General features: G+C 39.7%; 1 protein-coding gene across 1 annotated transcript in view; it reads left to right on the top strand.

Moving 5' to 3' along the window:
- NEO1 (neogenin 1) overlaps positions 1 to 23953 on the top strand; it is a 223333-nt gene that overhangs the window by 143769 nt on the left and 55611 nt on the right. The window contains 5 exon segments of the mRNA XM_040343027.1: positions 2202 to 2477; positions 10757 to 10910; positions 14521 to 14657; positions 19523 to 19677; positions 22795 to 22915. Coding sequence (XP_040198961.1) covers positions 2202 to 2477; positions 10757 to 10910; positions 14521 to 14657; positions 19523 to 19677; positions 22795 to 22915 — 843 coding nt within the window.

The raw sequence follows: 23953 nt of genomic DNA, 5'->3' as shown, positions 1-23953 counted from the left end.
ATAAGAATTTAAGATTACATTTTAAATAAGTGTAGAGTAAAATCTGTTTTTGATTTCTAAATCATGCACACTCTTCTGGCTATGTTTCTATCAGATAAAGTCCTTTTTTAGATGTGGTGACTGAATTATATTTTTCAGGCTTTTATTTTTCTTTTTTTACCTGGATAATCCTGTGAATGACACATTTCCTGTCCCTAATTGGCTATGCTCACTCTTCCATTGTATCTGTTGAGCGAGCCATGGTTGTCACTGTGGAATTCATACATGTCTGTCTTCATCTCTATTACAAGGTGGATTGACTGAGCTAGTTGTTCATACAGTAAGAGTAAGGACGTTTGTGCTTTCTTTTCAGCTTACAACAAGTGACAAGGACTCCATTTCTGGCAAGATTAACAGGAATTTTCTGTACTTGCCAAAAATGTTCTTGGCCATAATCTAAGGACTGGTATTTTGCAATAATTTTTTTTGGGAGTTTAAATATGCTTTAAAAAGGAACTTCAAGCTAGGGCTAGAAATAAAACTTTTTTTTTAGTGTATCGGTTTGTGCATATTGATTAAACATTTTTTTTTCCCCCAGGAGTAGGTTAAGAGAATTGTATATATCGCATGTTCTTTATCCCAGTCAGCAGGCAGAGCACTTGGGCTTATTTTCCAGTTTCCTGGATCCAAACACCACCCCCCCCCCACCCCCCCCCAAAAAAAGCAACCTCCCTAATACTTCCTGGAGTCCACTCTCGATCCAGAGATGTCAGAGAGCCTTGACTCTCCGTGGACTTATGCTCCTGATTGGCTTTTGACAGTTGTCCATTACCGCTAGTGAGCCAATCAGATGGAGGGGGCGGGCCGACCTGCAGCTCTGTGTGTAAATGGCCACAGCTCAGGAGTTTCTTGCTTTGGAGGCTCCTGGCAGGTGAGAGGGGCCAGGGGCATGGGACCCTAGAATAGGAAGATCCAGGCTGCTCTGTTCAAAACCATTGTTCAGAGTAAGTATTTGTATGTTTTGCTTAAAAAAGATACAAAAAAAAGAGTAGTCTTAAATATCCCTTTTTTAAATTGGTTTTCTTTGGAAAGCAGCTACAGAAATCCTGTTTTCCTGTCGGCATTCTTCAGTGTAGGATCCTTAGGCCTCTTTCACATAGACGTGTCTGTGTACAGGCTCCGCTTTGCTCAGCAGGGATCGCTCTGTCGATCCCCGCTGAGCAGGCAGATGACAGGTCTGTCTCTGCACACTGTGCAAAAGAGACAGACCTGAAACCAAAACAGTGACTGCAAGAAGGTGAGAGTGAGAGGCCACCAAGAGACCTGTTATGACCACAATAGAGGTCTCCAGGTCTCAGTAGCTGCAAGTGGAGAGGCTTTGGTGATGCACTTTGGAAAACAATTGTATGCAGTCGCAACTTAATGGGAAGGAGAATGAAAAAAGAGAGCCACTAGTAACTAAAACGCACATGACATCTTGCTTACAGTTTGGCAGAAGGCACCTGGGAAGTCGATGAGATGGAAATTCAGCTTTTTACCCATCAAAGCAGACATTGCACATAAAAATGTAATCCAAACCATGAAGTACAATGGTGCCATAGTCATGCTGTGGTGGTGTTTTTCAAGGAGCTGGTCCTGGATGTCTTGTAGGGATAGAGGGAAAAACTATTGTAGCAAAATACAGAAAACTATCCCCTATTTTGTATTTTTTTTACCAAAAATGGGTAGAAGAATACGTATCGGCCTAAACTGAGGAAAAAAAATGTTTTTATATCTTTTGGGGATATTTATTATAGCAAAAAGTAAAAAATATATATTTTTTCCCCCCAAAACTGTCTATTTTTGTTTTATAGCGCAAAAATAAAAACCGCAGAGGTGATAAAATACCACCAAAAGAAAGCTCTATTTGTGGGGAAAAAAAGGACGCCAATTTTGTTTGGGAGCCATGTCGCACGACCGCGCAATTGTCAGTTAAAGCGACGCAGTGCAGAATCGCAAAAAGGGGCAAGGTCCTTTACCTGCATATTGGTCCGGGTCTTAAGTGATTAAAGGAACCCATTTACAACCTTTACAACCCCTTTAAGAACACAGTGGTAATGTCCTGGAATGGCTATCGGTGTCCAGATGTTTTCCATTGTAATTTAGTTTTAATCACTTTAATCAGTTTTGTGTGTATGTTAATGTCTCACCTTGATTGACTGTTTTGTACATTGTTGTTGCAGGTCTCCCCCGATTTTCCAGCCAGCCTGAAGCCTCTTCTGTGTACATTGGGGATAGTTTTGTATTGAGCTGTGATGTAAGCCCAGAACTAGTGTCATTTGTTCACTGGGAGCAGGACAGGTCTTTACGAGAACTGGATGACAGAACTTCATTGCTGTATAATGGCAGCTTGGTTATCAGCAACGCCAATGAGAGTGATGCTGGTCTGTATCGGTGTGGAGTGGGCAGTGGAGCATCTCTCAAATACAGTGAAGAGGCTGAGATTAAAGTACTGCAAGGTAAAATCTTTGTTCATGTGATCTTTACAGGAGTTCAAATGCTTTCATCTGATTTAGGAGTTTCACGGTGGTTGGCCAAATTCAGGAAATGTTTGCTTAAAGCAGATGTGTTTTTTTTTAATTTTATTTAAAGACAAGACACAGATACAAACATAAAGACAACTTTGCATTACATATAGATTGTGATGATCATATCAAGTATTATAACCATATGAAACGGTTGCATGTGAGTAAAGGTCGCTTTTCAGTCAGACTGCTTTTGCTTGTGTGTTTTGTTTAATAGCTTTTTTTATTTTTTTTTTGCAATTGCTGTACACCCAAGTGTGTGTGTGTGTGTGTATGTATGTGTGTGTGTGTGTGTGTGTGTGTGTGTGTGTGTGTGTGTGTGTGTATATATAATTATATACGCACACGCTCATAAGTTTACATACCCTGGCAGAATTTGATTTATTTTCTTTCACTCATGGTTAGTGTTAGGCTGAAGCCATTTTATATCAATCAACTGTGTTTACTCATTTTAAATCATAATGGCAACAGAAACTACCCAAATTACCCTGATCAAAAGTTTACATACCCTGGTGATTTTGGTCTGATAACATGCACACAAGTTGCCACAAATGGGTTTGAATGGCTGTTAAAGGTAACCATCCTCACCTGTGATCCGTTTGCTTCTAATTGTGTGTGTGTGTGTGTATAAAACGTCACCGAGTTTCTGGACACCTGACAGACCCTTGCATCTTTCATCCAGTGCTGCACTGACGTTTCTGGATTCCGAGTCATTGGGAAAGCAAAATAATTGTCAAATGATCTGCGGGAAATGGTAGCTGAACTGTATAAAACAGGAAAGGGATATAAACAGATATCCAATGCATTGAGAATGCCAATCAGCAGTGTTCAAAGCAAGAAGTGGAAAATGAGGGGTTCTGTTGAAACCTAACCACGGTCAGGTAGACCAACTAAAATTTCAGCCACAACTGCCAGGAAAATTGTTTGTGATGCAAAGAAAAACACAAACCACTTCAGGTGAAATACAGGAATCTCTGAAAAACACGTGCTGTGGCTGTTTCAAGATGCACAATAAGGAGGCACTTGAAGAAAGATAGGCTGCATGATTGAGTCGCCAGAAGAAAGCCATTACTGCGCAAATGCCACAAAGTATCCCACTTAGAATATACCAAACGGCACAGACAAACCTTCTGGCACAAAGTCATTTAGAGTGATGAGAGCAAAATGTAGCTTTTTGGCCACAACCATAAAACATTTGTACTATGAAACACTGAGGTGGATGGCTGATGTTTTGGGGATGTGTGAGCTACAAAGGCACAGGAAATTTGGTCAAAATTGATGGCAGGGTGAGTGCAGTATGTTATCAAATACTGGAGGAACATTTTCATTTATCTGCCAGGAAGCTGCACATGGTACGTACTTGGACATTCCAATATGACAATGATCCAAAACACAAGGCCAAGTAGACCCGTCATTGGCTACAGCAGTATAGTGAAGGTTCTGAAGTGGCCATCTCAGTCTCCTGATCTCGGTATCATTGAGCCACTCTGGGGAGATCTCAAACGTGCAGTTAATACAAGACATCCTGAAAATTTACAGGAACTGGAGGCTTTTTGCCAAGAGGAATGGGCAGTTTTACCATCTTAAAAGATGTAGACTTTTGTAGATGAGGCTCCAAGCTGTCATTGATGTTAAAGGGGGCAATACATGGTATTAAGAACTAGGGTATGTAAATGTTTGACAAGGGTCATTAGTATAGTTTCTGTTGTGACTATGATTGAAAAAGAGTAAACACAGTTGATTTTATAATGAATGGGTTCAGCCAAATATTAACTATGAGTGAAAAAATGTTTGTGCTGTTCATATTCTCTGAAAAATGGCCAAGAATTCATAAATTCTGCCAGGGTATGTAAACTTATATGCACAAGTGTGTGTGTGTGTGTAAACAAGAGAAAATGTGATACTGCGCTAGACTAACTAAATAAACAACAAATGTAAATATATGTAAATAAATAAGCTGCAACAAAAACTGTGATATACACACAATATAAGATCAAAAACAAAACAAATAAGTTGCGCTAACCATAAGTGAGTATAAATTATCAATTTGATTGATATAATTATAAATAGTGTCCATAAGTGTACAAAAAATCATGAATGAAAAAAATTGAAAAAAAATATATATATAATAAAAAGTTCAATTTTTGAGTGAATAAATTGTTGAATGAAGTTGTGCCCGTGACTAAGCAAACAAAAATCCTCCACCGGTGCAATAGATGAATAAATGTCTATGCGCTTACCAGAAGGGCAAGCAAACAAGGCTTGCAGCTGAAATCCCCCAGCAAGGATCTTTAACAGAAACCGCCACTGGAAGTCCGGATGGTATTCCTCCAATGTAGGTGGATAGATCCGAGATCCAAGGAGCATGAAAGTAAATATATAGGCAACAAATGGTGATGTACCGTAGATAAAACGAACATAGGCACACCAAGGGAAAGCCTCCACCAAAAAGAATCACCAAATAAGGGGGACTCTTACCAGATATAAGTTTTTAGAGAGCTTGTGGCCAAACCCAGCCAGGGCCTTTAGGGGTTAACTCCAAAAAGCATCAGCCAAAGCAAACGACTCTCTCACACAGTATAGCCGAGTAAATCACCATAAAAAAGATAAATTCCACATAGTGATGTACTGTAGGTAAAGAGATTTAATAAGGTATATTGCACTTACATAGGAACAGATAAAATCAGCATTTAAGATTTCGAGCCGGGGAGTTCCCCAGACGACGTCACATACTGACGAAACATACGTCGGGAGGAGGAGACGCTTTGACGTGCTACGTCTAGGTCCCGAAGGACGGGCGTTCGTAGTAGCCGGCCGGCTCGAAATTTTAAATGCTGATTTTATCTGTTCCTATGTAAGTGCAATTTACCTTATTAAATCTCTTTACCTACGGTACATCACTATGTGGAATTTATCTTTTTTATGGTGATTTACTCGGCTATACTGTGTGAGAGAGTCGTTTGCTTTGGCTGATGCTTTTTGGAGTTAACCCCTAAAGGCCCTGGCTGGGTTTGGCCACAAGCTCTCTAAAAACTTATATCTGGTAAGAGTCCCCCTTATTTGGTGATTCTTTTTGGTGGAGGCTTTCCCTTGGTGTGCCTATGTTCGTTTTATCTACGGTACATCACCATTTGTTGCCTATATATTTACTTTCATGCTCCTTGGATCTCGGATCTATCCACCTACATTGGAGGAATACCATCCGGACTTCCAGTGGCGGTTTCTGTTAAAGATCCTTGCTGGGGGATTTCAGCTGCAAGCCTTGTTTGCTTGCCCTTCTGGTAAGCGCATAGACATTTATTCATCTATTGCACCGGTGGAGGATTTTTGTTTGCTTAGTCACGGGCACAACTTCATTCAACAATTTATTCACTCAAAAATTGAACTTTTTATTATATATATATTTTTTTTCAATTTTTTTCATTCATGATTTTTTGTACACTTATGGACACTATTTATAATTATATCAATCAAATTGATAATTTATACTCACTTATGGTTAGCGCAACTTATTTGTTTTGTTTTTGATCTTACAAGTGTGTGTGTGTGTGTGTGTGTATACATATACACACAGGTGAAGCTTGAAAAATTCAAATTTCAAGCAAAAGTTCATTTATATCACTAATGCAACTTAAAAGGTGGAACTAATATATGAGACTCATTACATGCAATGAAAGATAGTTCAAGTTGTGGTGATTATGGCTTACAGCTCATGAAAACCCCCAAATCCACAATCTCATAAAATTAGAATATTGTAAAAAAGGTGTCATATTCTAGGCTCAAAGTGTCCCACTCTAATCAGCTAATTATGCCATAACACCTGCAAAAGGGTTCATGAGCCTTTAAATGGTCTCTCAGTCTGGTTCTGTAGGAATCACAATCATAGGAAAGACTGCTGACCTGACAGTTGTGCAGAAAACCATCTGACACCCTCCATAAGGAGGGAAAGCCTCAAAAGATAATTGCAAAAGAAGTTGGATGTTTCCAAAGTGCTGTATCAAAGCACATTAATAGAAAGTTATGTTGAAGGGAAAAGTGTGGAAGAAAAAGGTGCAAAAGCAGCAGGGATGACTGCAGCCTGGGGAGGATTGTCGGGAAAAGGCCATTCAAAAGTGTTGGGGACTCTCACAAGGAATGGACTGAGGCTGGAGTCAGTGCATCAAGAGCCACCACACACAGACTGATCCTGGATATGGGCTTCAAATGTTGTATTTCTCTTGTCAAGCCACTCCTGAACAACAAACATCAGAAGCGTCTTACCTGGGCTAAAGAAAAACACACCTGGTCTGTTGCTCAGTGGTCCAAAGTCCTCTTTTCTGATGAGAATTTTGCATCTCATTTGGAAACCAAGGACCCTGAGTATGGAGGAAGAATGGAGAGGCACACACTGCAAGATGCTTGAAGTCCAGTGTGAAGTTTCCACGGTCTGTTGACCAAGTACTGAGTACATATGCATGCTTCTATTTTTCAGAGGTCCGATATTCTATGTACAATCCTTTTTTATTGATTGCATGTTAATTTCTAATTTTCTGAGATTGCGGATTTGGGTTTTTCATGAGCTGTAAGCCGTAATCACATTTTTGACAAATAATGGCTTGAACCATCTTGCTTTGCATGTAATGGGTCTTTCTCATATTTAACCTTTTAAGTTGCATTAGTGAAATAAATAAACTTTTGCAGGATATTCTAACTTTTCGAGTTTCTCTCGTGTGTGTGTGTATGTATATGTATATGTGTGTGTGTATATATATATATATATATATATATATATATATATATATATATATATATATAGTATGTGTGTACGTACGATCAAACGTTTGGGCACCCCAGGTAAAAAATTGTATTAATGTGCACAACGAAGCCAAGGAAAGATGGAAAAATCTCCAAAAGGCATCAAATTACAGATTAGACATTCTTATAATATGTCAAAAAAAGTTAGATTTTATTTCCATCATTTACACTTTCAAAATTACAGAAAACAAAAAAAATGGCGTCTGCAAAAGTTTGGGCACCCTGCAGAGTTAATATCTTGTACTGCCCCCCTTTGGCAAGTATCACGGCTTGTAAACGCTTTTTGTAGCCAGCCAAGAGTCTTTAAATTCTTGTTTGAGGTATCTTTGCCCATTCTTCCTTACAAAAGTCTTCCAGTTCTTTGATATTTCTGGGCTGTCTGTCACGCACTGCTCTTTTAAGGTCTATCCATAGATTTTCAATTATGTTGAGGTCAGGAGTTTGTGAAGGCTATGGCAAAACCTTCAGTCTACGCCTCTTGATGTAATGCCCCATGGATTTTGAGGTGTGTTTAGGATCATTATCCATTTGTACAAGCCACCCTCTCTTTAACTTCAGCTTTTTCACAGATGGCATCGAGTTGCTATCCAAAATTTACTGAAATTTTATTGAATCCATTTTTCCTTCTACTCGTGAAATGTTTCCTGTGCCACTTGCTGCAATACAACCCCAAAGCATGATTGATCAACCCCCATGCTTAACAGTTGGACAGAGGTTCTTTTCATTAAATTCTGTGCCCTTTCTTTAAACGTACCTTTGCTCATTCTAGCCAAAAGTTCTATTTTAACCTCATCGGTCCACAGAACTTGTTTCCAAAATGCATCAGGCTTGTCTATATGTTCATTTGCAAAGTTCAAACGCTGATTTTTGTTGTGAGGACGTAGAAGATGTTTTCTTCTGATGACTCTTCCATGAAGACCATATTTGTACAAGTATCTCTTTATAGTGGAATATAGTGTACCACAACTCCAGTGTCTGCCAGATCTTTCTGGAGGGATCGTGCAGTCAAACGTGGGTTTTGAATTGCCTTTCTCACAATCCTGCGAGCTGTTCGGTCTGATATTTTTCTTGGTCTTGCAGATCTTGCTTTAACTGCCACTTTTCCTGATGACTGCCATTTCTTAATTACATTCCGAACAGAGGATATTGACACCTAAAAACGCTTTGCTATCTTCTTATAGCCTTCTCCAGCTTTGTCGACTATTTTCAGTTTCAGTTTTCTAGACAACTGCTTAGAAGAACCCATGGTGCTGATTGTTGGGGCAAGGTCAGATGAGTCTGGGCATTTAAAACCTTTGAGATTGACATCACCTGGTCTTCCCAGATAAGTGAGAACAATCCATGACACTGGCAGGTCTCAGCTTTGCAAGGGGGGCAGTGCATGCTATAAATTCTGCAGGGTGCCCAAACTTTTGCAGACCAATTTTTTTGTTTTCTGTAATTTTGAAAGTGTGTAAATGAGGGAAATAAAATCTAACTTTTTTTGACACATAAGAATGTCTAATCTGTAATTTGATGCCTTTTGGAGATTGTTCCATCTTTCCTTGGCTTCGTTATGCACATTAATACAAATTTTTACCTGGGGTGCCCAAACTTTCGATCCCTACTATAATATATAATATGTATATGTATATGTGTGTGTGTGTGTATGTGTATATGTGTGTGTGTGTGTATATGTATATGTATATATATATATATATATATATATATATATATATATATATATATATATATATATATATATATATATATATATATATATATATATATATATACACATACATACATACATACATACATACATACATACATACATACATACATACATACATACAGTATGTGTGTATATATTATATACAATTTTGTGTGTGTTTGTATTTATACATACTTTTTGGGAATGAGGTCATTTTTGATGGAGAATTGAGGGTGGAACTTCTGCTTTAAGCACCCCTCGCCCCTTACATGCCACATTTGGGGAGGGGGGTTAAGTGGGTGCTTAGTTTTGAAGGGGATTTCCTGTCCCACTTCCTGTTTTTTCTGCCCACTTGGCAACCCTTCCATCTCTGCAATATTCTGAGACACGTGACAGGTCCCAGAAGATTGCCTGTCCACTGGGAGAGTGCAGCGCGACTCGCGCATGCGTAGTGCGCACTCTGCAGGGAAGCCGCAAGCTGTAATGGCCAGGTGTCCACAGTTTCAGTGGAGAGGAGGGGGCATCAAAATTGACTCTCCGAAACGTGATTTTGGGGCCGATAAACTGCTAAAAACATCTCTGTCTGCGACACATAAGATAACAGAGTGGAGTTTAAGGGCAGAATTTTTTTAAATTTTTACTGAAGAATGCACAGCGCTTGTTTATGGACCTGTGTGCATAGGCACATTACGATTAGTGGGTTGTGTATTAGCTCCCTAAGAAAAAGACGGTGTTGTACGGAGCTTTTACAAGCTGCAGTGTGCAAGAGGCCTTATAGAGCAGGGGTGTCCAAACTTTTAACCTTCTGGGCCACATTGGAAGAGGAGGAATGGTCTTGGGTCAAACTAACTATAAGGACTCATTCGCACTGCTGCTGTTAAACTCCCTTTTTTGTGAGTTTAGACTTCTTTTTTTTTTTTTTTTTTTTTGGTCAGTAATTTACACCTCATGCGCACAAATTCACATTTTACATACTGCAGAACAAGAACACAAATGTGTTTGTGCGAAAATTTACGCCAAATTTTTTACTTTACGCAAACCGCATATGCAGGAAAATGCGCATAAATATATTCAATAAAAATGTCTGAACAAGTAGATGTTCAAACAGGAGTATCGTGTGCAAGAGGCCTAACAATCGGGGTAGTACAACCTAAGACAGATTTTAACATTTTGTTTAACTTTTTATTTAATAAGTTGATCCTAGCTTTACTTAATGACTTGATGTATATGATTTCATTAGAGATTTGCACCTCTTTTTTGATGTACAATTCCTAAAATACCTTGTCATATGTACTGTGTATTTGTGAAGTCCCCTTTTCCTTTATACACTTCGATATTAATGTAAAATTAATCTCAGTAAAAAATCCACTACTGCAGTGAATGCTCAGTTGTGTGTTTAGGGTGCAGATGTTTCTTTTAGCACCCCAACCCCCACATTATAACGTCAAAATGCTGGTGCCAAGGCTCTGACATAGGGAACGTTTACCTCCTAAAATGTAGCGCCAATCTTTATTTCTACTTGTGGCAGTATCCCTGCTATGGAGTGTTTTGCTTTCACATTATAGCAGACTATAACAATACTTTGTAATTGAACGTTATGGCTGTTTAGTAGAGTCCGTGTCTGACATTGGCAGATCTTTGTAATTGCAAGGAATGTTGGTAATGGGATTGATATTTTTGCCAATGCTTAAACCTTTTTTTGTTGAACTGTTTTTCTTTCCTTTAGAAATGGGAGAGTATCGCTCTCTGGTATTTATGCGCCAGCCTTTCTCCGTTACAAGCGTTGCAGGACAAACGGTACTGCTTTCCTGTGTGGTGTCTGGGTTCCCAACCCCCAACATACACTGGAGCCACAAACAGGAAGAAATCGTTCTTGACAGGTAATTAAATGTTTAGGATTGTCCACAAGCATATGCACCTCACTTGTAAAAATGTAGTTCTTCATTCCACAAAACATTTACAATTGAGCTACACGATTGATGATTAAATCATCCACAATAGGCAAAGTTTCTCTGCCAAAATATGTCTCGTAATAATCTGATCTTCATAAAGTGAAAGCTGTTTGGTTCCTGATGAACCAACCAAATTTTACTTTGTGGGTGGCCCTGTCAGCCCCACCTGACATACTTTGTTTGAAAAGTCGATGGAAGCAAGCTGAATTTTGTTGGCCCGAACAGAGGCTGCTTTCACTCAGATGAGAAGTGACAAGGAACCCAAAAGACATTTCGGAGTATATGAACACATTCTGAAGTCTGTGCGTATTTAGTTTCCCATGGAAAGGAGACGGGACATGGTGTTGAGACTTCAATCATACTTGGTGTTCCCTACAGTAGAACTAAATGCAAAATGTAAAAAAAATATATATATATTTGATAGTGTGGCGATGGATTAAGATACCTGTCAGGTTTTTTTTGTGTCCCTGTTAGGGAGATTTACGCTCTCTATTAGTCTAGTTTACAATCCTAACCAAAAGTTTTTGGGGAGTCCCCAGAATCTGAAAATTAAGGATAATTTCCAATGGGGACACTAGTTCTGGTGATCCTGAGGACAGACAGATTCCTTATCTTTTTAGTGATTTTTCTCACTTCCAGTTTTGGCTATTCAACAGGGAGTGAAGGGCAATACCCCCCCCCCCCCCAAAAAATGGGATGCAGATGGCAAAAATGTTACGGATGTTATAAGCTTCCCTAATTCTATTCAAAATGAAATTATGCCCCTAGCTCTACTACACAGCGAGTACTGGTGTTTGCCTGTAATCCTAATGTAAAAAAAAACACCTGTTTAAACAGACTCAAGTACAGTGGCTAAGTGGTTGGCATGTCAGTGGGTTCTTCAGTTTGAATCGCAGCCAGAATGCTATATGCATTGAGTTTGCAAGTTCTCCCTGTGCTTGCATGGCTTTCCTCTTGGTACTTCAGTTTCCTGTCACACGCCACAGACATTCTGTTGGGTTAAATTGCTCCTGTCTAAATGGGTTGTAGGATGTGTTTCGTAAAAAAAAAAAATGTGCATCTAATTTTGCTACCAAATTGGAGCTCTAGTTGTCCTGAAAAAACTGTAGTGTAGACTACAAAAACTAAAATATAGAAATGCAAAACGGAGACATCGGCACAATGAAAAAAGGTGCTTAGGGGAGTTAAAAAGCATAGGGAGCACCTGCCATTACATGCTTGGTGAAATGAACATGTTGTCCATATGTTATAGGTGTTAAAAAAATAAATAAAACAGCATGGCGGCGATATGCACAAACATATGCTAGTGAGTGCACTTCAACCATACTTGAAAGTGGTTGAAAACCCTTAGACCACTTAGATCTACAGGCAAGCCTAGTTTTAGGCTTGCCTGTAATTGCAAGAAATATCTCCTTAAACCTACACGGTTCAGGAGATATTTCCGAAAGACATTGCACGATGTCTACGGAGCCGGAGTGACGTCATCGCAGCTCCAGACAGTCACCGCGCCGGAGCCGCGATACAAGGAAGACACTAAGGGAAAGATGGCGGTACTGGAGGAGCGGAACGATAACCGCTGCGGGGGGCTTCGATCTCGGGTAAGGAATACATAATGAGCTAGTATGCTATGCCTACTAGCTCATTATTCCTTTTTCTTGCAGGGGGTTTTTCGTTTTCAATTTTTTTTTTTTTAAGAGGGTTTACTTCCTCTTGAATAGTAATATTCTATTAAACATTCAACAAGCTTAGACATCACTATTTGAAAAGCAAGTATTTCCTTTTAGTGGCATGTAATGTTCAGTCCTATAATTCCAATGTGTCGCTTGTGTTTGCACTCAAAAAGTTCAAATGAAAGCATCCTAAAGGATAACTACACCTTTTGGACTATGTTAAAGCCACACTCCTTAGTGACAGTTCCACCAATCCAACCATGTAATTCAGTGAGAGTTCTGTAAATGGGGGGGGGGGGGGAACTACAAATCCCAACAGCCTTTGCAGCTCTCGGCTTGTAGTTTCAATGAACTACCATGTCGCTGTGGAGCGCTCTAGTAGTTCAATGTCTATTCCTGTCTGTGTGGATTTGTCTGCTTGTATGGGCTTCGAGCAGACAGATTCACTGAAGTCTGCAGGAGCCCTGAATGGCACCCACAGTCTGCTGATCCGTAAGCTGCAATGCTTTCCAAGTAAAAAAAAAATACTAAATGCACGTTTTTTACCTGCAAAAAGATGTGTATTTTTTATTTTATTTTTTTAAAGGTGAACTTAATAAGCAAAATACAGGGGATTGTAGGTCATAATATCCCAGGTGCATCAGAGGTGAGGCATTGTCGGAGCTTGTGCTTGTGCATGTGGTTGTGGACTTTTATCATTATAGTACAGGCTAGATCCAGCAAGCTTCTTCCTGAAACAAACATTTTGGAGCGAGTTTCAGATTTGGTCTTTGAATATTGGCATTAGATGACCAATGGTGTGCTGTGTTTTGAAAAATTAGTTCTGCATATTTTTCCTTTTGGCAGCCCATTCATAAGCTGCTTTATTGCATAGTACGTTAAAACACTGTAACAGATTGCTTTGGTGTGAATGGCCCTTACTTGAAGTTGCAAACCTAAAGTCATATACTTATTTTTAGGAAATTATTTTTTTGGGCACACTTTAAAGAAAAAACCTGCTTTGTTTTTATTATAGGCTGACAAATGATGGGGTGGGGGGAGTTGGCATGCGTGAGTGCAACATGTAACCTGTTCCAAAGGTGAATTTGTCCTATATAGTGTTTAACACAATTTTGTAAATCACTGCCAGCCCCTCTATTAGAACTAGGCATACCACACTGTAGAAGTCTTTTATAAAAAAGAGGCATGTAAATACCTTTTTTAGAGCGATCTTCAGGCCGGTCACGTGACTCGCGGCTGCTTTACATCCCCGATACAGGGCTACTGCAGGAGGGGCCGAGCTCGCCCTTTGACATCAGCTGGGGAGGTCACATGGCCGCTCAGCCTCTCCTGCTGTCATGTGACTAGCCTGAAGACCGCACTGCAAAGGTATTTACATGTTTGTGGTGTTCAAATAGATCTGCCCCATATATACACACTCAAACTGTTAACACTTTCTGAGAAGCTTTATTATAAACTGGTCATATTTCTATATACATCCAGACTTTTTTATTTATTTTCTGTTCAATGTCATTCCTTTGTGCCCATTACAAGTGTTTACATAGGCAGTTTCTTAACTTCATATCATGTTGAATTGATTTTTCTTATTATAAAAGCAGCGGTGTCCTTTTTAGAATCACAGCATTGCTTTGTGTTTGTGCTATACAACTAGTATGTATGGTGCTACCTCTTCAATGATAACTCTAGAATCCTGTGGGGTGATATAAAGAATTATTGACATACAACTATATTCTTTCCTTGCTTTTGGTGATCTAGGAAGGTCAGTACTGCTGAGATTTATTTTGTCCTGTTGCTACTATTGTTCATTTCAATGCAAGCCTAGATGGTTTTGACTCTGCCCTTCCATTGACTGTGTCTACTACTTACAGCTCGGACAGATTGGCATTGTTGGCGGGAGGCAGCCTGCAGATCAGCAATCTGACAGAGGAGGATGCTGGGATCTATACATGTACAGCAGACAATGGAAACCAAACCATACAGGCCCAAGCTGAACTTATTGTACAAGGTAAGGAGGCAGCAGACCTAGCACTGTGTTCCAGTACTTTTCATACTGCTTCTAGAGATCAGAGTTTGGTTGTTAGTAGGATGGTGACCTCCGTCTTCAGTAAAATGCATTTTATTATTCAGTTTGACATATCAGTCACCTTACTATGAACTATAATGTGATAAGTTTCACTTTTAATGACTTCTCTGTATTTTAATGTTCAGTGCATTTAACCACTTAAGGACCAGGTTTACTTTTCAAACTTGGTTAAAATAAAACATTTTTGCTAGAAAATTACTTGGAACTTCAAACTATCTATATATTTTTTCCAGACACCCTACAGCAGGGCTTGACAAATTTGCTTGGAATCTAGAAGCCAGCTAAAAAAAGTTAAAAGCCAGAAAACGCTCCCCCTTCCCGACGAGCTCGCACGCAGAAGCGAACACATACGTGAATAGCGCCCCTATATGTAAACGGTATTTAAACCACACATGTGGGGTATCGCCGCAATCGTTGGAGCAAGAGCAATAATTCTAGCTCTAGACCTCCCCTGTAACTCAAAACATGCAACCTGCAGAATTTTTTAAACGTCGCCTGTGGAGATTTTAAAGGGTAAAAGTTTGTCGGCATTCCACGAGTGGACGCAATTTTGAAGCGCGACATGTTTATTAATTATCGGCGTAACCTTATCTTTCACAATATAAAAAAAAAAATTGGGATAACTTTACTGTCTTATTTTTTTAATTAAAAAAGGTGTATTTTTCCCCCAAAAAAGTGCGCTTGTTAGACCGCTGCGCAAATACGACGTGACAAAGTATTGCAACGATCGCCATTTTATTCTCTAGGGTGTTAGAATAAAAAATATATAATGTTTGGGGGTTCTAATTAGAGGGAAGGAGATGGCAGTGAAAAATTACACATTAGAACTGGTTTTACTTGTAATGCCAACGGCCACCACCAGATGGCGCCATGTCACAGAAAGAAGCTTGGGACTTCACAAGGCCACAAAGCCGCGGCCTCAATTACCAGCCGTCGCGATCGCGCGGCGGGCGAGGTGGGGGCGCACGGAGACACAGGATCCTGTGCCTTCGTGCGCCCCCACCTCCCCTGCCACGCAATCGCGGCAGGCGACGGACGGTAATTGTAGGCCGCAAAGCCGCGGCCTCAATTACCGGCGGGCGCCAGGTCACAACTACTTGTCGCATTTGCGACCTGACGCCCGGACTTTGTCGAGCCCTTGCCCTACAGAATAAAATGGCGGTCAATGTAATACTTTGTCACACCATATTTGCGCAGCAGTCTTATAAACCCAGTTATTTTTTATTTATTTTTAAATACACTTTTTTGAAAATAAGAAAACTGTAAAGTTAGCCCATTTTTATTGTAAAAGATTGTTATGCTGAGTAAATTGATTCCCAACATATCATGCTTCAAAATTGCACCCGCTCGTGGAATGATGACAAACTTTGACCCTTAAAAATTTCCATAAGTGACGTTTAAAAACTTCTACAGTTTTGAGTTGGAGGAGGCCTTTAGCTAGAATTATTGCTCTCCAACAATCGTGGTTTTACATATGCAGGCACAACTTATGTATGCGTTCACTTCTGCATGCGAGCACGACGGGACGGCCGCTTCAAATGTTTTGTGTGCGTTTTATTTTTTACTGTCCTGTCAAAAAAATAATAATCTTTTGGATCGCTTTTATTCCTTTTACAAGGAATGTAAACATCCCTTGAAATACATGACAGGACCTCTTTAACCGGTTCCCAACCGGCTTCTGTACATATACGTCGGTGGCATGGCACGGCTGGGCAGAGTACCGTTTATGTGTGTGTGTATTATATGTATTTATTGTGTGTGTGTGTGTGTGTGTCACTTTAAAAGTCCCGGCATACGCGCAGGACCCGCAGACTCCATGTCCACCAGTGTCCTGCGACCGGGTCACAGAACTGCAGAACAGGGAGAGGCAAGTGTAAACATGCATCTCCCTGTTCTGCCTGGTGACCCTGTCACTGATTATCTGCTCCCTCTAATCGGGAGCAGCGATCAGTGACGTGTCGCTTGTAGCCATGCCCCCTAACAGTTAAAATCACTCCCTAGGACACACTTAACCCCTTCAGCGCCCCCTACAGGTTAACCCGTCTACTGCCAGTGTCATTTTTACAGTAATCGTGCATTTTTATAGCACTGATCGCTGTAAAAATTACGATGGTCCCAAAATGGTGTCATGTGTCCGCCATAATGTCGCAGTTGCGATAAAAATCGCTGATTGCCACCATTACTAGTAAAGAAAAAAATGCCATAAACCTATTCCCTATTTTGTAGACGCTATAACTTTTGCGCAAACCAATCGGCTTATTGCGTTTTTTTATTTTTTACCAAAAATATGTAGAATACATATCTGCCTAAACTGAGGGAAAAAAAAACAATTTTTTAAATATATTTTATGGGGATATTTATTATAGCAAAAAGTAAAAAATATTGACTTTTTTTTCAAAATTGCCACCATTTTTGTTTATAGCGCAATAAATAAAAACAGCAGAGGTGATCAAATATCACCAAAAAAAAAGCGATTTCTGGGGGGGGAAAAAACGTTGATTTTTGTTTGGGAGCTACATCACACGACCGCGCAATTGTCGGTTTAAGCGACGCAGTGCCGAATTGCAAAATGTGCTTTGGTCTTTGGCCAGCCAAATGGTTCGGGGCTTAAGTGGTTACTGTGAGATCTGGGGTCGAAAAGCACTCGCATCTCACATTTACCCTTAAATGCAAAAAAAAAAAGTTTAAAAAAAAAGTCCCCTTTTAAGGCCATTGGGCAGAAGTGACATTTGATCTAGAAAAATTAGAACGACAATACTTTCCATTCATAGTGACCCCTAAAAAAGTACAAAAACCAACTTAACTCACTACTGTATAGAGCTGCTGTGCTATACCAAAAGGAACAGAAGTAATATAAAAAAAAGAAACCTACAAACAACCTTTATCTTAGCAGTGCCAAGTGACCAAAAGTGAAGGTGTCTTACAGGGTTGTCTAAACATTCACATAAAAATGACCAACAACCCTAATTGAGTGAATATACATTCAAATGTGTGTCATTTGCTTAAAGCGGTGGTTCCCCTAAAAATAAAATGTTGACATCGCATTTAGCAAATAAATTACAGTTAGAATCGGGTTGTTTTATTTAAAAAATACCTCCGTACGTATCGTTTCCATTATTCGGTCCCACCGCCACTTCCGGGTACGATGCAGGTGGTGGGCGTTCCTAATTGATTGACAGGCATCCGAACGACGCATCCATCGCGTCACGAGATGCCGAAAAAAGCCGAACGTCGGTGCGGCTCTATACGGCGCATGCGCACCGACGTTCGGCTTTTTCCGGCATCTCGTGACGCGATGGATGCGTCGTTCGGATGCCTGCCAATCAATTAGGAACGCCCACCGCCTGCATCGTACCCGGAAGTGGCGGTGGGAACGAATAATGGAAACGATACGTACGGAGGTATTTTTTAAATAAAACAACCCGATTCTAACTGTAATTTATTTGCTAAATGCGATGTCAACATTTTATTTTTAGGGGAACCACCGCTTTAAGTTTATGCCACCACATTAAAATATATAAACTCCACCATCTTCCCCCCATGTGATTTTTTTTAAAAAACGGAACAACTCCAAACCAAACACCAGTTAAATAATTCTCTGCACTCACCGGATCCCAATGCATACATTAACAAATCCACTCAATGTCATAGATCCCCCATATCGTACGCCATCCTCTGCCAAGGTTAGACCGATGAACTCCAGTCAGTGATAAAAGAAAAGAGCTAATATAGTGTAGTAACTTAAAATCTAATTTATTAATAAAAAGCACACAAACTCTCAAGCACAGAAGCAATTTCCAGCATCAGGGTTTAAGGACGGAATGTTGGTAATCAACCTTGCACTCGTATTGCAGCTGGCCGGCTGCTCTGTGCGATCCACGTTACTTCTGCACCTGCAATCTCCTCCTGCCCCAGCTATTGCTCTGCGCACAGTGCGTTTCATTGCCACGCAACTTTCTCAAGTGGGTGACTTTATTACTCTCTGAACATATTGATTGCAATAGAGAGAAATACAAATTGTTATGAATTAATGACTGGGAATGGTTAAAGAGGGGGAAAAGCAGTTTGGGCTTTAAACACTTGTTTTCATTGACTAGGGCCAAAAAGTGACACAGTACAGAGAGAATCTGTAACAACGGCTTTTGTTATAAATGTTTGTTTATGGGATTTTAGTTGGCAAGATCATCTATTTTTTGTTGTGTACTTTCCCTATAGGGTTTTCGTTTACAAATGGAGGCATTCTTGTATTTTGTTTTTTTGGAAATCCCCCCCCCCCCCCCCCCATTTTTTTTAAATTGTACTCATCCATCAGCCTTGCTGTTTGTAGAAACATTTGGAAAATTTTATGTTATAATGATTAGTTGCTACACACCCAGTTATTGTCCGACATGACACTGGCACTAGGCTTCACTTTTATCTTTGGTTTATTATCTGGGAGAGGATGCAGTACTTCCCTCTCTGGGGGCCTGTCCTATTTCCTTCTAGGTGATAACACAGGGTGTTCGACAGCAAACCGGGTCACTCCTTTCCCTCTCCAACAGAGTTTTTGTTGCTGACAAACTATCAGTATTTCCCTTCACCCTCTGTCATTAAATTATAACCTTTATCATTCTGTGCATTAATAGCATCCATCCTGAACATTTTCATTTCTGAAAGCTTTATGCCATGTTACTACAAATTGGAGAGCACTATGCAATAACACATTCTGGTACAAACATTTGAATTGCTACTTATTCACGCAGGTTATAAAAAAGCAATGCACCTAATTCGGATTTCTCTCTATGCAGTGCCTCCTGTTTTTAATGTTAAGCCATCTAATACTCATGCTCATGAATCTATGGACATTGTGTTTGAATGTGAGGTGAGTGGAAAACCCACACCGGCTGTCAAATGGGTGAAGAATGGAGACATGGTTATTCCCAGCGATTACTTCAAAATAGTGGTGAGTTAAGGGTGTTTTCAGAATTGCATGGTTGTAGCCTGTGCTAGCATTGTGGCTGTCACAAATACCTTACACGGAACCATTTACTGTAATAAACCCTCTTGGAGTGTAGTTTAGTCAATTTAACCTTGCCACGTGGAAACTAAAACTGTCCCTAGCGGGAACAAAAATTGTCTCTGGACAGCCGCACTCTGAACAAATTGTAGCCTTTATTAAAAGGACAGCACTACAAGTCACAGCAAAATGAAATAAAAACCCGACTGCTGACACGTTTCAGTGAAACTAGTGCTTAGTCATAGCTGAATATTTTATTTTGCTGTGACTTGTAGTGCTGTCCTTCTTTTAATAAAGGCTACAATTTGGCTGTCCAGAGACAATTTGTGTTCCTGCTTTGCTAAGTGCATTGCCTGCACCTGAGTTATCTGCAGCGGAGGATATTCATCTGGGTTCCCACCTGGAGTTCCCTAAAGCTGTCCATACATAGATTGAAATTGGTCTTGGTCAGCAGGAGCTGAGCAAGTTTTGATCCATCTATGGCCATTTCTGTTCATAGGAAGTTGATCTGCCAATCGACTTCTTATGTTCCTTCTCGTGTTCCTGCTGGAAAATTTCCATTTGATCAGCACTTGCAGCCAATCGACTACAGGACCGATCAGTGTATTTTGACAGCGGGGGGAGGGGGTCCTGCTGTCAGAATAAAACACAGCAGGGAGGATTTCCTCATTCACCTCAAAAATTGTTTAAATGGTGGAATCTAGTGCCTTTCTTCTTATCTTTTTTGAATCTGCTGGCTGAATGCGCCCGGTCACCGCTGAGGGGGCTGACATATTGCCCCGGCGTTACTTCTGGGTTTGTGGGCTACGGCGCTGTGAGTGGCTGGAGCCATGATAATGTCACTCCTGCACATTGGAACCCTTGGTTCTGGCAAGAAGCTCTGACGTTCCAGCACGATACGCCAGACCTCAAGAGTGCATGTGCAGCTGACGTCAGCGGCTGCATGCAGGGTGAATATCTCCTAAACTTTATTATAGGCTTACCTGTAGGTAAATATCGCCACCACTTTTAAATAAGACTTTTAGAAACATTGTCTGTAAAGACAATGGTAAGTTGGTAAAAAACAGTGATACGATGCCCAAGTACACAATACTCAGTTTTTGTTTTTTTTTAATCTGGAGTAGGAAAACCGTAGTCAAAGGCCAGCCATTCACAGTTTGAAACTCTTTCGAACTGTTAATGGTCAGGCTGAATTGATTAACTTGAGTACAAACAGACTTCTGGATTTGCTTCCAATCATTGCAAGTGGCTGTTAGCAATAATCATTGAAAATATATAAAGTGCAGCACTAAACAAATATGATCATACGGAAAAATAAAGTACAATGCTGTGCTATCAAGAATATGTACATATGTCAATCTAAAAGTCCATAAAAATAAACTGTAAAAGCAATCTCCAGCACATCAAAACAGTGTTGTAATGCATATAAGTAAAGTGCAATACTGTGCAAACAAAAAATGCATATAGTCAATATCGAACTAAAGTCCATGGGAGAATCTGTGCAGAAGGTGAACATCAGATGCCCACCGGTGCGACACCCGTCACCAGAGCAAAAATTAGAGGCTTACCAGAGAGCTAGCAACCACCCTTACGCAGGGCGGTCAATCAACGCTTAATCTAATCTACTGAAAGGAAGCCCCGGATGTCATCTCTGATAGCCGCGGATGGTGTATGATGGCAGGCTCACGGTGAGCCATGAAGCGACATCACAAGACCACCAGTGGAGCTCGATGCCAAAGTGTATGTAAAATACAAGACGCCACATAGTGTAATATTGTACCGACATCAAATTTATTAAAACCGTAGTGCACTTACATTAAAACAGTAGAAATCATCATGTAGAGATTTCAAATCCAAAACTGGTCAGTTTCCTTTAAGAAAAATGTCCGAACATCGTGGCAGAGCTACGTGCACACGCTACTGCGCATGCGTGACCGTCGTTCGGACATTTTTCGTAAGGGAAACGGACCAGTTTTGGATTTGATATGTCAACATGCCTGTTTCTACAGTTTTAAGGTAATTTTATTTTTAGAGCTCCCTTTCAGTAGATTGTACGTCCGATTTAGGCGTTGATTGACTCCCCTGAGTAATGATGGTCATTCGCTCTCTGGTAAGCCTCCAATCTTTGCTCTAGTGATGGGTGTCACACTGGTGGGCATCTGATGTTCACTTTCAGCACGGATTCTACCATGTGATCTTTTTTAATGGACTTTAGTTTGATATTTGATATATGAATTTTTTGTTTGCACAGTATTGCACTTGTATGCATTGGAACACGGTTTTGCTTTCATGTTTTTTTTATGGACTTTTATCTTTATATGCACATTGTCTTGATTGCACAGCATTGCACTTGCATTTTCTGTATGATCATATTTGTTTAGCACTACATACTTTATACATTTTCAGTGTGCCTGGTATTTGTGTTTATAGTGTACAGCTGTTAGTCTATTTTGGTTCCAAGTGCATATATATATATATATATATATATATATATATATATATATATATATATATATATATATATATATATATATATATATATATATATATATATATATATAAAAATTTCTTTAGCAATAATCGGTCTTCTCCCGATGAGCACAGCTTCTGCCGGGAGAAGATGATTGCTGATTCCCCTGTCAACCCTTGGTTGCAGGAAAGAAATTTGCACAGTGTATGGCTGGCCTTAGACGTTGTCTTCTCTAATATGCTGCTCTGGCTTCTGAATGATCTTTCTAACAAAGAACTGGGCAAAGTTGCATGTGCGAATGTGCATGTTTAAGCCTATAGAGCAGGAAAAGCTAAAAGATACCCCTGATGTCCACATTCTTAAAGGAGGGGACATTGGTAGTTGCCATGGAAAAGCCCAATCTAGCCAATGGATTCTTGCCCCAAAAAAGCTCAGGCAGCGCATGTCTGGTATGGTTAGATAAAGCCTATGGACATATTTTCTGTTCAGACCATAACTGGCCAGATTGGGCAGACATATTCTGTCTTAAGGCCCCTTTTAGAGAGTTGAATCAAGCCTTTTCTTTTTTTTGTTTCAAATATTTTTTCCTTTAGGATGATCATGATCTGCAAGTTCTTGGACTGGTACGCTCAGATGAAGGGTTTTATCAATGTATTGCTGAGAATGAGGTGGGAAATGTTCAGGCGGCAGCTCAGCTGATTATTTTAGAGCCTGGTAAGTGCCGAGTGTTAAGCATCCTTCACTGTTTGAATCTGCCATGCATCTAGACCCTCCTGATCTGTGAATCCCTGCATCTCATTCTTCCCACATTTCTACCAGTAATAAATCGGGCCATGCTGGTGTGGCGTATATTTGCTTTGTTGACTTGATGAATATTGACTCCATTATGTCATTGTGTCTTTGACCTTTAATGTTATTATATAATCATTGCCTGGTCTTCCCACCTGTGGAGAATTTCTCCAGTGGCCTGCGTCTAGTTTAGCTGACCTCCTTTTACCTTAGTTTCCTGATCCACCTTTCCACTACCCCCTCTGCAGCATCCTCTTCTCTGTGCGTCATATGTCCTGCTGATTTCTGGGTCATGGAAATAATCCAGTGACATTGGGGTTATCAACCTACATAGAAGTAGATCTCTGCGACTAAAGTTCAAAGACACACAACATGGCAAAAATAATTCTCTTTTTAATTGGTGTAATTAATTTTACATTGCATCACATGTTGTACAATTAATTATTCCTTTGTATTGCACTCCCATGTACAAGTTTTTTATTTTATTTTTATAATTTTATAGCCCATGCATGGAATTGTGTTTTCTAATGATGCAGTCTTCCCTTTTATGAAAATTGTATAATCCTAATTATATATATATTTTTTTATGGTGTTGTTTCTTTGTCTTATACTCCTATATAGATGATGATATTTGAATTGATAAAACTTTTTGCTACTAACTAAAGTATATTTTAATTAAGGTTATACAATTTTTTTATTTTTTATATAGCTTTTGCACTTCAAAAAAGTAGCACTTCAATATTAGACTGTGTTGTTGTGTGTGTTTTTTATATATATATATATATATATATATCTCTGTAGCACTTCAATACTAGACTGTGTGTTTTTTTTATTGGAGACTATATGGTAATGTCTAAGTCTACAATTCACTCTTATTGGTATTTCTGGATTATATGAAATATGCAAAGGAGGAAGACTGTAACATTTTAAAGTTTTACAAGTGAGTTCATTGACCCATTAACA

The sequence above is a fragment of the Rana temporaria genome, chromosome 3, assembly GCF_905171775.1.
Source record: "Rana temporaria chromosome 3, aRanTem1.1, whole genome shotgun sequence".
NCBI classification, from domain to species: Eukaryota; Metazoa; Chordata; class Amphibia; order Anura; family Ranidae; genus Rana; species Rana temporaria.
This window is presented reverse-complemented; position numbering and strand designations above follow the sequence as displayed.